Source organism: Corvus hawaiiensis, chromosome 2, assembly GCF_020740725.1.
Source record: "Corvus hawaiiensis isolate bCorHaw1 chromosome 2, bCorHaw1.pri.cur, whole genome shotgun sequence".
In the NCBI taxonomy this organism is placed as follows: Eukaryota; Metazoa; Chordata; class Aves; order Passeriformes; family Corvidae; genus Corvus; species Corvus hawaiiensis.
This window is the reverse complement of record NC_063214.1, coordinates 55,896,040-55,910,827: the sequence shown is the minus strand read 5'-3', so window position 1 is coordinate 55,910,827 and position 14,788 is coordinate 55,896,040. Positions and strand designations below refer to the sequence as shown.

General features: G+C 38.1%; 1 protein-coding gene across 3 annotated transcripts in view; it reads left to right on the top strand.

The window, feature by feature from the left end:
* The window catches only part of TRPC4 (transient receptor potential cation channel subfamily C member 4), a 134,218-nt gene that overhangs the window by 46,115 nt on the left and 73,315 nt on the right, over positions 1 to 14,788 (top strand). For all 3 annotated transcript variants that reach the window (XM_048295142.1, XM_048295141.1, XM_048295143.1), the window contains one exon: positions 4,500 to 4,904. In XM_048295142.1, the coding sequence (XP_048151099.1) occupies positions 4,527 to 4,904 (378 nt within the window). In that variant the 5' untranslated portion in view covers positions 4,500 to 4,526. The remainder of the gene's footprint in view (positions 1 to 4,499; positions 4,905 to 14,788) is intronic.

Below are 14,788 nucleotides of genomic sequence, written 5' to 3'. Positions count from 1 at the left end.
CATATTTCATGAACCTAGAAAATGTGAGAAGCTTTCCTTTGCCATGAAAAGTGCATATAATTTTTTTTTCAGAAGATCACAAAGACATCAGCACGTTATTCACTTGTCATAAATGCTCTGGTTTCTTGAGCAGGGTGATGCCATAGTTACTTTAGAAGCTTAACTTTTTTTTTCTATGCAAATAGTCTGAAAAACGAACTCATGAGCAAAATCAGAAGTGTGCTTTTGATGATATCATTGAAGAAGCTATATAGTATAATGCTATAGTTATCTATCTATATATAGTATAATCCTATAGTAAGTCTAACAGTGGTCAATGTTGGAAATAAAATACCTTTAGAAGGGTGTTGTCAGAGAGGATTTCAGAAGTTGTGGATACTATGGAGCCCATCCCTATCACTCCTGCTGCCATCTGCTGAAGGAGATGTGTTGTCACTGGGGTGTTTTTCTGTCTCTGAAACCTTTGCCGTACGTCTGTGAGCAGTAATACAAGTGGCTCATCACAGAGGCTCTTGGTGCCTGCTGGTGCCTCACTCCAGGTGTCCTCTCATATCTGGCTATGACTGTTTTGGGGTAGGAGGACGCATGCTAGGGAAATGCAAGTCAGGGTCCCCTGGAAAGATAGGGAGGATATGATCATATATGTAGAGGAAGCAAATATGGTTGAATAAATGCCAAGGAAAACTGATTGTAGTTTTTCTTGAGCTTTGGTGGGGAAACATCTGTATATGCATATATATATACACATATACACAATGATACAGCAGCAGAAGAAAATTTCCAATTATTTATTTAGCATTCGTAGAATTAATAACATTAGCGTTTCTTAAGAAATACCAAATTATTAAATAATGATAGAGTGGAAATGGTAAAGGTTTGCAAAGAAGGTGGAATGTTACCATTCCTCTCTGAAAAAGAGCATATGAAAGAAACAGTCCCATATTAATTTGAAATAATGGTCTGTAGCAGGTGTAAACTGAACTGCTTGTTAAGAAAAAAATATTTTCGCGTAAGAATCACTTTTCGGTCAAAGTATTATGATTTCCTTTTTTTATCTATTTCTCCTGCTCAAGTGCTGCTGATATTTCCATGACAGGCCAGGAAGCACTATATAGAGTTATTTTGTCTTTATTTCTTCTCTGAAGTATTTTTATTATATGTCAGGCATGTGGACTCTGTAGAAACTATAATTACACTTTTTAATAAGTTTGCACCATATTTTTTTTTTCTTTCATTCCCCTCACACTGGCCCAATGTATTTGGCCTCTTGTTTCTTTAGACTTCTTCCTGCACAGACACTCAAAGCAATTGGAGACTTTTGTACTGCTGCTGGCTGTTTCTTGTTCTTACAGATCCATGAAAATCTGTCATATGCATGCATTTACATGTGACAGCACAGTAACAGTTATTACACAACAGTATCTACCTGTAGATAAAATAAAATGAGATGTTTTATTTTTGTAAACACCCATGGAACCATTTCTTTGTTGTTTATATCACCTTCCAGGAGTGTACTGTATCAGCAATCAATCTCTAGTTTCTAATTGCACGTAAGCATAGACTTTTAGTTATGACAAAACTTTATTTATGCACAATTATTTTCAGGAATTAGTGCAGGCAAGAAATAGAGATTACCAGAGGACAGCTAGAAGAATTAAAACGTGTGTTTAATATGTCTCTTCTAAAAGAAACAAGCTAAACTTAGATCTACTTTTCAAGAATCATGAAAAGGTAAACAAAAAAGGTTCCAACACGTATTTTCCTTATGGCTTACAGTGAAGCAATAAAAGATCTTCATCAGACTTAACATAAAAACTAAGAAACAGAAAACCCCCAAATCATTGTCATGAAATCATGATAGATCCCATCTGTAGGTCACTGTACTCTTCTTCTACCATAAATATCTCTGATGCCCAATTTCATTGATACAGGTTCATTCCTGGTTTGTCTCACAATAAACGGGGAGACAATGATCTGTTTTTTCCTGTGCTTTCAAGAGAGAGGAGCTTTTAGCATTAACCTCCCAATTGCAGTCCCTCAGTTTTCTCCAGGGGTCTTGGGGAACTCTGTACATTGTAAGAAAATGAATAGTATGTGTACGTTGTTATGGGTTAACTTGACATCTGCCTGACAGATATGAAATAGAGCCTGTGGTGAGACCTAAGTCATTGTCAGGTGGCAGCTGGAGTCAGGCAGGACACCCTTCCACATCCAGCACCCAATCTACTTGAGTATGGGAACAGGGAAATGAAACTCTTAAGTGTCTGTGGCTGTCCATAGAATATGGCAATCCACCTTTCTTGTAGATACCTCTTGTGAACTTCTACATTTATGTCTGTTTATTTGAATCTGAACATAAAACTTTTTTCCTTCTTGAATTGTACATGCAGTTTTGAAATGAAAGAATGAAAAGCAAGCTGATAAAATACATTTTTATGTAATGCATTAAGAATGTGATATCTGTTCTGGGGTATAAAGCTATGCAATGGATATGAATATTATTTTACTTAGAGTGAGATTAACAGAACATAATCCACACACTGTGCAACCTCTACTAGCCCAGACTGTAGACTGATACCATCTTGCAGAGAAAACTGGGAAACATCTTGCAAAGGATTGTGATTCCTCAGCTCCTGTATATGGATCTGGAGGAGAGTTCTTTCTCATGTGTCTTGTTTGCTTTTTCCTGCCTGCCTCAAGCCCTGTTGATCTGCTCTGGAAAACAAAGAAAACAACTCAGTAACAGCCTTTGTACATATCTCTCATTGCACTGCTTAAGAAAAGTGGAGCAGATTAATTCCTGTGTTCCTCAGAGTGTTTGGTGACTTTTTTTTTTGATGAATCAAAACCTCACAATAATAAAAATATATATTATAGCTTGCTATAGAATCTCACCAGAGATTTAGTTTTAATGACTGAAGAAAGTGGAGGAAAAGGCAGTGGGTTAATGCAACTTGCATTATCAGCTGAGAAAATTACAAGAAGCTACAGTTCTTTCTCTAATAAGGTGTACAACCTCTAACTGAACAGCAGAGGGAAATATTTTTTGTGTACCTTGTTCTTTGAGGTAAATGTTTTCTCTTCCCCCTTTTCCCCTTTTTTATTCCCTTTTTTTCCCCAGGTAGAAGATTGATTTTCTCATGGTTCTTTCTGTTAGAAGGAATTTTTTTTGCAAAGTCCTTGAGTACAGTATATGAAATAAAAGCACAGACATTATGTGCTTTACTATATGTAACACTTTGGAGTTGTTTTGTAGCTGCTATGTTTCAGTATTAATTCTAGTTTAGAACCAAGTAGCTCAGAATCAAAACTGTGACTATTATCTACCAGTCCTTGGGAATTTATCTCCTATGGATTTTGTTTTTGCTTTTAGGTTCTGAATTTTAATTTATAAGTTAGTAAGTTCTGATTGGAAGAACATTTTATGTGAATGTTTTTCTAATAACATCAAAATCTTAGTAGGGAAGCTCACCACTGAACTGTGCAATCTGTGCCTGCCACAGATAAGTCGGGCTATTTAAGTAGCACTAGGAAGATGTAAAAGCTGTATTTAGTTGTCTACACACAATCCTCAGGCAACATATGGGTTGTTGTAGGATGTCAGAGACGATGTCTCCATTGGAATTATCTTTTACCCAGTCGGAGTTGATTTCAGCACAGTTTTTGAATTGCCTTTCCTTGTGGCCTATAAATTCTACATTCTTTGTGTCCATTGTCAGCAATCCATTCTTCTCCCCAGGCTTTGTTAACCTCCCCCTAGGTGTAAGACAACACTTGGACAGTAGTACCACCTTTAACTTATCTCAGGTTCCTGCTGTAGTGGTTTATCTCACAGTCGATGTTCAAGATATCCACTGATGTATATTTGGAGGATAGAGGGAGGCTTTGGTGGTCATTGGTGGTCACAGATGCCATCTTTCCCATAACTTGGTGTGATCTTTGTTTGACCAGTGATATATGTATTAGCAGTTGCTTCTCTACACAGATTGCTGTAGTGGGAATTTGTTGTCCAGGTGCACTGACCAGGATGTGCTAACCAGATCTCACCTCTGTCAGACATGGGGTTGTCACCATCCTGTCACTTCCTTCTGTGCTTTTTCCCATGGCAAAGTCTTTCTGTGGACTTTACAGTGTTTGAGGCAGGCAAGTCTACTCTTTAAGTTCCTTGCAGAACTGAATGAAGAAATTAAGGATGAGGCAGAGCTACACTTTTGGTGCAAACTAAGTTGTATCATATCATTTCATGTTTGCCGAAGACTTAAAAAATGCATACAAGCAAGTGGTATTCTGACACATATGCTTTGACTTGGTAAGTTACAAACAAGCACTGTTTTGGCTTCCACTCTTGCTTACAAGTTCTGTTGGTAAGCAACATTTTGTACATGTTTCAACATCACATTTTAGTATGAGTTTTAAGTACTTATATACTGCAAATATTAATTTGGTGCACTGTACCCCCAAAACCAGTTACTAAATTGAGCTTTATTTTCATGTTGCAGAGACAAAGTATTAGAATGGCATAAAATATGGCCCAGTTCTACTACAAAAGAAGTGTCAATGCTCCCTACAGAGATCGTATCCCTCTTCGCATCGTACGGGCAGAATCCGAACTGTCTCATTCAGAGAAAGCCTATCTGAACGCCGTGGAGAAAGGAGATTACGCCAGTGTAAAGAAAGCTTTGGAGGAAGCAGAAATTTATTTCAAGATCAATATCAACTGCATTGATCCCCTGGGAAGAACTGCACTCCTTATTGCAATTGAAAATGAGAACCTTGAGCTCATTGAGCTGCTCTTAAGTTTTAATGTGTATGTGGGAGATGCTCTGTTGCATGCCATACGGAAAGAGGTGGTTGGGGCTGTGGAGCTGCTGTTAAATCACAAGAAGCCCAGTGGAGAGAAGCAGGTATGTGCAGGATTTTCTGAGTTTGTAGTATGGTTTAATGTAAAGAGAAGAATCGTGCAGAGGGAGTAAGAAAAAGAAAAACAAAACCAACCATCATCCTTGCACACAGTACTTAAAATCAGAAAATAAATTACTTTGATGCTGTATGCATTGTATTTATCTGTGTTTAGACATCATAGAATCAAAAATTGTTTTGAGTCAGAAGGACCTTTAATTATCATCTAGTTCCAACATCCTGCCATTGGCAGAGATATCTTTCCTTAAACAAGGTTGCTCAAAGCCACTTCCAACCTGACCTTGAACACTTCCAGGGTTGGACACCCAGAACTTCTCTGGGCAACCTGATCCTGTGTCTCACCACTCTAATTGTAAAAAATGTCTTCTTCTGTCCATTCTAAACTTACCCCCTTTCAGGTTAAAACTGTTTTGTAAAACTTTTCCTGTCACTACAGGCCTTGGTTAAAAGTCTCTCTTTGTCTTTCCCATAAGCCCCATCTGTATAATGATAACATTATTCCTGCAGATATTACTGGGAAATCTTTAATCATTCAAAGAAGCAAGTAATTCAAAAGAGAGTTGTTAATTCCCTGGTAGTGTTAATATGTAGTCCATTTGAATTAATTATGATGCTCCCATAAAAGTCAGTGTATGTTTTAACCCATCCATGTGGAGGTCATCGTATCCCAACTCAGCAAGGCAAAACTTGCAGACATGACCCAGTTGATCAGAACTTTGGTCCTGTCTCAAGTAGTCATCCATCTTATCAAGTACAACTAAAAAGGTGCAAACTCTTCTCCCTTTCTCCCTGGGTTCTCTCAAAGGAAAAAAATCATTACATACAGTCTCATTCATGCTCTGATACCTGCTCTGCTTTCCCTTGAGCTGCCTTGAGACATCTCTAGGAAGTATCTAGCCTCTTGCAAATCTTTCTCATTTTAAGAAAATAGGATAACATAGCCCATAAATTCTGTTATTCCTAGGAGCCTTCCTAGGAAGAAAAACCTTAAAAGTAGTTATACTATTGTATTCTATTTTCATCAATTTCAAATGTCATGTGTTATAGGTACTCTATTAATGTATTTCAGTGAATAGTATGTTGAAATGATTACAGCCCTTTTACAGATAAAGCATACAATATACTTTAATTACAGTATAATGTACTTGACATGGATAGAATTGCAGATAATAGGTAAAAAGAATATTTTTTTCCAATAAAATAACATGAATTCTATGCTTCTTTTTTAAGGAAAGAAAGAATTATACTAGGTCTTTCTGTAAATATGTGTGCCTGCCTTCTCTTCTAGAGAGTAAAAGAAGAGCTCCTGTAAAATGACAACAGATATATATCAGAGAAAAAGACTAGGTTCACGTTTGTCTCATTTCATTGTTCCTCAACTGATAGTGCAGATAAGAATACAATGCATAGGATGCATAGGATGCATAGTGTAGTGTAGTGTAGTGTAGTGTAGTGTAGTATAGTGTAGTATAGTATAGTATAGTATATCAATGCTGTGTACCAGGACCCTGACGGATCCAGTGCACAGCCCTATCCCAAACCAATTAAATCACCTGTGTGTCCATTATCCAGCCTCTACAGTGGAAGTTGCCGTTTGCAGGGCAGAGTTCATGCCACTTGATTGTAGCCATCCAAAGGTGTGTCTTGTCTCTGGTCTGGCTTCCTGGGCTCCCCTTAGCAATGGAGAAAAATGGAGATCCCTGGAGAGCACCTCATGCTGTCTTTCTCAATTACTTGTTTTAAGACAGCATAAACCAATTTTTGGCTTTAAGAATCAAGAAATTCACCTTACAATAGCTGCCTAAATTTCAGACTGTGCTTCAGACCTTCAGGATTACTTTTTTGTATGTGCCACAGCTGCTGTAATGAAAACATTTGAATACAAACAGTAAAACTTGTATTAGGTGAGCTTCATGCTATAGCAGACAAAAGATAGGCTTACTTTTTGTGTGAATACTACCATGTTAAATTATCCACAAACTGCATTGCTCCAGTCCAGAGGTTAGTTGTCTGTGGTGAAGCATAAGCATGTTGTTTCAGTGCCAGACTCCACGCTGGCTGATGTGAAGAGTGCTGCTCCTCCTGCTCTTTTTTGGTTTTCCTGGTTGCATTCGCTGGGAGTCTTACTGTAAAGTGTGAAGAATAATCATGAATCATTTGAACAGAGACATCTCCTTTTGTGTCTGTACAAGGCTAGGTTCGCCCATTGCCACTGCAGGCACTGCTTGCAAGCCAGTGCTTACAAAAATGGCTTTTCAACCAACAGGTTGCTGACATGTGTTCTCTGCTGTAGGCACTGGGGATCCCAACAACAATTAAGCTTCTATGGGTGTCATGTGTGTAATAATACACTGGTAATCACACTGGTTCATTTTTACGAACATGGCATGCTGAAGAGAATGTAAATGCCAATGACGTTTTTGCAGTAATGCCACTATGAATTTAATATAATAATAAAGAACCTTCTGGCTGAAAAATCATTCCAATGGGCTAAAGAGATAAACTCTGGATACTCAGAATTATATGCTTTTTACATACTTTTATTACATACTTTTTTTCCTCCTCTAGTTTTTTTTTTTTTTATTATTCAAGTTTCTTTTGAAACTATTTCAAACTACAACTTTACTTTTTTGATTACTGGTATTTGTAAATATTTAACATATTATTTAGACAATGATTCATTTTCAGATTCAGTGCTTTTAATAACATAGTATCTTTGGCTGTTTGCTTTTCCTTCTTTGTATGAATCTGGTCATGTGTGGTAAAATCCTGGCCCCTTGAAGCTAGTGGGAGTTTTACCATCGATTCAGGGAGGTCAAGATTTCACCCTTTTTGTTGTTTTTTTTTTTTTTTGATCCCTGCTTAAAAGTTTTATTTCTACAGGAGACAGATAATAATAAAAAGAAAAAAACTTGTTAAATACTTTCAAGCACAAAAAACAGTTTCCCAAATACTTCATTAGTGATAAAAGTTATGAACATTCAAATTCTGGGAAAAAACTGATATGATTCACAAGAAAGTGAATTGGCTCTCACTATTTTTTTATATTCATGAGATAATATCCTATGTATGATGCATAGCTAATTTCAGCTTCACCTCATATAATAATGTAGCTATATTTGTAAAACGAAATCATTTTTAAGCATAGAATTTCTTATATAAGTCAAATGCTCATTGTCAATGTCAGAAAGCTAGAAGAAAATGTCCTCTTGTATCAACAGAAAGCTACCATTCTTCAGGACTGCTGACGTATCTTTTAAAAGAACTGGTTGTCCTCCAAAATTCAATTCTTTAAAAATTTAAGTGTTGCAAAAGAAAATGGGGAAAATGTAACAATATGTTAATTCTGACCAAGAATCAATGCATATAGTTAAAATAATATGGTTTTGCATTTTTTACATGGAAAAGTTTTATAAGCAACATCTCCAAATTAAGAGATGCCACTGAATCTCTATTTACACTTTCTCCTAAAAGAAACAAAAACAAAAACAATAAAAAAAGAAGAAAAACCAAACAAAAAAACCTCCACCAAAACAAAACAAAAACCAACCCCAACCAAAACAAAACCCCAATAAGAAAAAACCCTAGCAAAACCCCAATAAAACAAACAAACAGCAACCCCCCCCTCCCCCCCCCCCCCGCAAACTATGAAACAAGGTTCAGATTTTGTTAAAGTTAGATCTAAACTCTCTAGTCTGCTGATCATTCAGCTTCAGGGCTCTACCCGATAGCCATATGTGATGTGCTCAGCATTTCAAAGACCCCATAGGTTGCAATGGTTTTAACCTAATTATCAGTATATGGATACATCTGGTGCCGCCTGGTGACTACAGATGAGGCATGTATGTTTAACAGTTTTGAATTGTCTTTGAACTCCTTCTGTTACTCAGTTTTTGAGTGAAACTTTTGCACTATACATTAATCCAACTCTGGAAAAGGGGGTTTTTTTGTCACTTGCATTATATTCTTTATATTTTCTATACTTTTTTAGCTGTGCCAGCTGCTAGAGCACAAGTAAAAGAGAATAGCACAAATTAATGTGAATGAGTTGAGGAAACTTGTCCAAGTACTTTTAAATTACCATTCTTCAGAGCCATATGTCCTGAGTTATCTGCCAAGTCACTTGTTGCTTACCCTGATGGATAGCTGAATGCCAAATTAAGAGGGGGGAAAAAGTTGTTCTTTTAAATTTAGTGTCTGCAGAAAACATTTTTGTCTTGTTAAATTGGATGCAGCATCCACAGATGGGCTGAGGGTTAGGTAGAATAAAAAAATTATTACCTTTATCTAAATTATAGTGTGCTATACTGCTTAAGGAACCCAGTCATTGATCATTAGCTGGGTGATTGACCATCTAGATATTCATATATATTCATGGAAGACTGAAGCAGAGGTGTAGCTGCCTTCTAAGGCTGCAAATCACATAAGTGAAGCTGAAATCTCAGTTACTAGACTTGAATCCATGTAGCATTGTATTAGCTGAGAGACTTGCTTTAGGGCTTGGGAACCTGACTGCAGTGTTTACAGCATTGCCTGACTAGCAAAAAAAAAGCACATGGCAGTGCTTTTATGCCTTCTGTTCCCTATTACATGTCAGTCTTGGAATACCTGAGGGTATTTTTTATGGGTGGGTGCTCCAGGGATAGATTTCTGCAGATGTGTGAAAAAAAGACTGAACTAATGCCAGACTGGCATTTGCAAACACAAGGGAATTGCTAGAGGAAGGAGAACTTTGGGACAGGGAGGGATCACTGTGATATGTGCCTGGCTCACATACAGAGAAAAGTAGAAATCACTGGCATAGTGCTGGAAGTAGGAAGCTGAAAATCCACATGCTGCAACACTCAGAGCCCTTTTGCTCTCCCAGGACAAGCGGTAAAGTCACATCATAAACTACCATATTCAAATGCCCTGCCTCTACTTACTCTGCCAAAGTCAAGCCAGGAAGCCAGGCTTCAGCTTGTCAACATGTTGGCCTCTAAAAATGCAAGTCCATGGCATATACAACTTTTTTTTGTTGGGTTTCATGGATTTTCCTGGCAATTTCTCAAAGGCCCAAGAAAGGGTGAGTTCATTATGTTGTCTAAATATTTGGGAAAAAATATTTATTAGAAGAGACAAAAACCCAAACCTCTGAAACTTTAAATATAGAGACATTTCTGAAGAACTGAAAGATTCAGCATTTAGGTTGCCATTTTGTCTTCAGACAGACTGTGAGCAACCCTTCCTCATCGATATGTAGGGCCTCTTCAGTATTCTCTCTGGTCAAGGTAGACTTTAGGTATGGTATGTCCTAGCCTTTATCTGTAGGGAAAGAGCTAAAAGGACGGAAAGTTTTGTGGGGGGTAACCACAGCAAGCTGAGGTTTTGTGCTGTTATAAGGAATGGCATCTGGAAGAGATGCGTAAGGTGAGAAGTCATGTGTAAGAAGATGGCAGCTCTGACATCTTACAAACCAGAGGTGAATTCAGGAATGCCCTGGTAGTTATGTGCTATTCAGTGTGCTAGCAGCCATTGTGAACTCTTGGACATGAAGAGTTATCAGGTGATTGGTAGGAAAGCTTGCTATCGTGGGACTTTTTGGGAGGTAGGGAGAGAAAGGGCATTGTTTTACTGTCAAAGGCTCAAGTTATATTTTATAAATCTTAATGCATGTATCTGATTGATAATTATTTGAAGTGTGAGAAGGTAGAAGAGGACAACAATACAAGTTGTCTTTCACTTGAATCTACTGATGCAATTCTCATCAGAAAAAACAGTGACTGATTATATGCCAAAACGTGTCTCAACATTGATTTTTTTTTTTGATCAGTGTTGCTATGTAGTTTTGGAGAGAATGAAAGACTGTAAGAGAACAGCCAGGATGAGGGAATGGTCCTGTGTGAGGAAGTGTCAAGGATGTTGTGCAGTATAGTTTCTAGGCCAGTGGAACAGACTTCTCTCTGGATCTTCAGGCACTCACCTAAGCTATCTGGGAAGGGATATGGATGACAAGGCTGGACAGCTTCTCAGGATAAGTGCCTTCAGTCTGGCATCATTCCCAGAAACAGATAAAAATTCTAAAAGTGAAAAGTCAGGGAACATCATGAAAGTAGCACAGAGCCTGAAGAGTCATTTTCCATTCCTGAAATACTGGCAGCATAAATGCTGCTCTTCTGACAGAGCTCCTATCAGGCCTGACAGAGCTCCTATCTCCTAGGAAATTCCTTACATGCAGCCACATCACCCACTCTGTTCTTTTCATGTCTCTTAGTATCTTTAGACTTCTTGAAATTGCCCTTTGAGGAGTCCCAGGGTCCTGAGATGAAGCCAGTGCTCTTCTTTGGAGCTGCACTTGTAATCCAGCTTCAGTCTCAGTCTCTCTTAATGCGCGCAGAGCATTTAGGCAGCTTTGGCCCATTGTTTTCTTTCCAAGGCTCATGGGATATCATTTTCCCTGTCCTACATTGCCACACAGCCCAATGGTGTATGTGGGAAAGCTCCTATGTCAGGGTTGTACTTCCTCCTGGTTACAGTGGGCCATCATAGAGAAGACCAGGGAACATGTGCAGGTTGTAGGCCCAGCATGCCTGCAACAGACTTTACGTAAATGTTAAACCTGATGTTTTTTGATGCTGTTTCAAATTTTCCCCTAGTTACTGAACTGGGAGTTATATTGATCAAGAGGGGGCAGAAGGAAAGGTTTTTGAGCACTGCATGATGCCTGGTAGTTTTCTTATCTAAACCTCTTTCTCCAGTCTTTGCAAAATACCAGTCACAATCTCTTGTGGGATATTCTTTGTTGAGATCAATTCAAGCATCATTTTTGTTTTGAAAATGTCTGCCACAGAAGTTTATGAACTAAATGTCTTTTTTGAATGTTCTGATTAATGACAGTCTAGCTACTAATGAGTATGGAGAAGACATTGCAGGGATACTTTGTTGGGCTTGAAGTACATATTCTTGGAGTGGAACGTAAGGACAAAGAGCTGTTTCTTCTCACTGCTAGCTGCCTGAGTGGGCAGCTGAGTATTTTTTTCCCAGTGGCAACTGATTAGTTAGAATTTTCTGGCATGTTGATAGACAGATGAATGGGAGAGGTTTTGTTGGGGATATTTCATTTTATGGATGAAATAGATAGAGTAGCTTATCCACATATTCAGTCTTTCATATAACCATTTGAGCACATGAGAACAACATGTAGCACAGGTGCACTATAAAGGTGGAGCTGACTAATTGCATATGGGATGGAGATAAGAATTTACACAAGTATTGTTCTTGGATTTTTAGAGGGTGCTGGCTGTTTTCAAGTTCAAAAAAAGCTGCACATAAATGTCATTATGTCTTGGCAATAAACCCAAACTGTCTGTGTTTATATGCATCAGAGCTAAGGTGGGTGGATGAGTAGAAAAACCTGTGACAATTACTAAAGAAATGCTCCAGAAGCTGGTATGCCTGTGCCATCAAACAGAGCTGCTAGCAATTTCAATATTGAGGTAGGCAATGTGTTCTACAATATGCACCCATTACCTTGTAACAAATGCTAAATCATGATATTCTAAAGTTGAAGCAGTAGCAAAAGATGAATGCCAAAATATGGGGAAACATGGCAGTTTCTTGACCGGTACAAAATGATGAGCCAATTTTTACTGGCATTATAAAAAAAATTCTTACTAGCAGGATCCTTACAGATAGATTCCTGGAAGGTAGTGTTATTGAAGATGACTTTCCCCAGCTATGAATCTAATCCTCTGTTTTAGCAGTTTGCAGAAATCCAGAAAATTTTGGTGATGACAAATACAGATTTATTTTAAAGACGACTCGTTAATCAAACTTCTACCTAAACTCGAAGTGTTATAGATTCATGAAGATTAAGTACTTTTCTGTCATTACTTGCTTGACTTTTCATATTTCTTGTTTTAAGCTCATGATAGAAATGAAAGTACTTTCCTACCATGGCGAGATGTGTGCAGATTAGCAAAAATATTTGAAAATCTAGAATAAATCAAACCCTTTTAAAAAACCCCACACCACAAAATCTTTAGAAAGTTAATTAAAAAATAAGGTCTGTGGAAAAGTTAGATTTCTCCTCCAGAAGTCACATTTTCTGCACTGATTTCTTTTCCCATCTTTTTATGATTTTTGAGGCCCACTTTACAGCACTCGCCCAAATTTACCATCAGAATAGGGACAGCATACAAATTAAAAAATAAAATGTCCAAAATCCCTGCCTTCTACAGTCAGTAGTCCTGTACGGTCATCTTCACAAGCCTCCATGCCTGGCATCCTTTTCAGCAAACCTACCTGCTTTCACCTCCTTACAACTCATCAACTGGAAAGATAGCTTCATCTAAAGATTTTAATAGTCTTTCAGTGCCTGAAAACAAGTTAAGAATCAGCTCTGAGGCCAGTATTATAAATCTGTTAAAACCAAGAGGTTCAACAAACAGAAGCTTTTTAAATTGAGGTAGTCTTGTCTTCTAAGGTCTAGAAATCCCCATTGCCAATTATTTGTACATTCGGTGATGCAATTTAACTTGGGAAGTTAACAAATTTATAACATTAAAGGAGCAGTATAAACAAACCAATATCTCTTCTGCCTAGAGCAGCCTCTGAGGGAACAATTGGTGTTTTTGCCCTTGATACAGCAGCTTGAGATCTGTGCTCTGTATAAATATATACTATATATAAATGTATGTATACAAATACATGGATGTAAGGGGGTGGAAATCAGCCCCTCATTCAGATGCCTGAAGCTGAAGGCAAGGTAGCAGTGGAGCTCAGTCTGTGCAGAGATGAGTCCTCCCTGTCCCCTGCCTGCGCTGCAAAGTGCAGACCCTCCAGTAGGTCTCATGTCATATCTGTGTAGATCTCTCTCATTCTCTGGAGTGTCTTAAATGGTAAAATGCTGTTTGAATCAGTCCATTTACTGCTCACATGTAAGCCAGATAGCTGAGGTTCCAGTAAGGTCAGTGATGAGCAAGAGGGTTTGTTGACCAAATACAAGTGTCTGCTGTAAGCTAAGAAAAAGACTTCCCTGGACTCCACTCACTACATCAACCAGGGGCCCAGCTCAGTAGCTCACATGTAGTGGGTAAGTGAAATGTGAAGCATCCTAGAATATCTGTGAGACGTGTTGTGGCCTTGGAGTTATGTCACAGAACCTGTGGGCAACTGAGATGAGCCCTAGATCTTCCTAGGTATAATAGGAGCTTAAAAACATGATTCACATATAGAGCTATAATTAGGTGTTTAAGTCTGAAGATAAATACCATCCAGTAGGTTCTTCTGCAACATATCCTCTTTCTGACAGTGCACAGTGCAGAAACCCAGGAAAGATTTTAGGAACAGGACCACCTACTGTTTAAAGAAACTCAAGTCACAGCAGTTTCTGATGGACACAAACCTCCAGGCAATCCAATGCTGTACAGTGGTCCACTGAAATATATTTTCAAAGAGCCACTATTCTGGAGTTCTTCTTTGTCTATGAGGAGCCACTGTGCTCAAATGCAGTTACCTTGAACTTGCCTGTGGAGATACTTCTTAAATAAGTTGTATGCAAGAGTAGAATTTGAAAGACTTTCATTAGTCCTTTAGAGTCAAACATGCAATCATACATAATAATCTATAAACGAAATGGCTTTCCAAAGCTTCAGCCATGGGAAAACCCTAGGAAAATTTACAAAACAGAAACATGCCGTTGTCAGGAAGCTTGTTCATATATGGCCTTCCACACACCACCGTTATCTTCGCTTGTGTCACAGGGCATCCCTTGTCAAATTGCTCTGTAAGCAGTGAAATTTATGAAATCTGATTTCCAAATAGCTATATGCATCATGATTGAATTTCCTCTTTTTGATGTTATGAACATTCATCAAAGCTTTTGAAG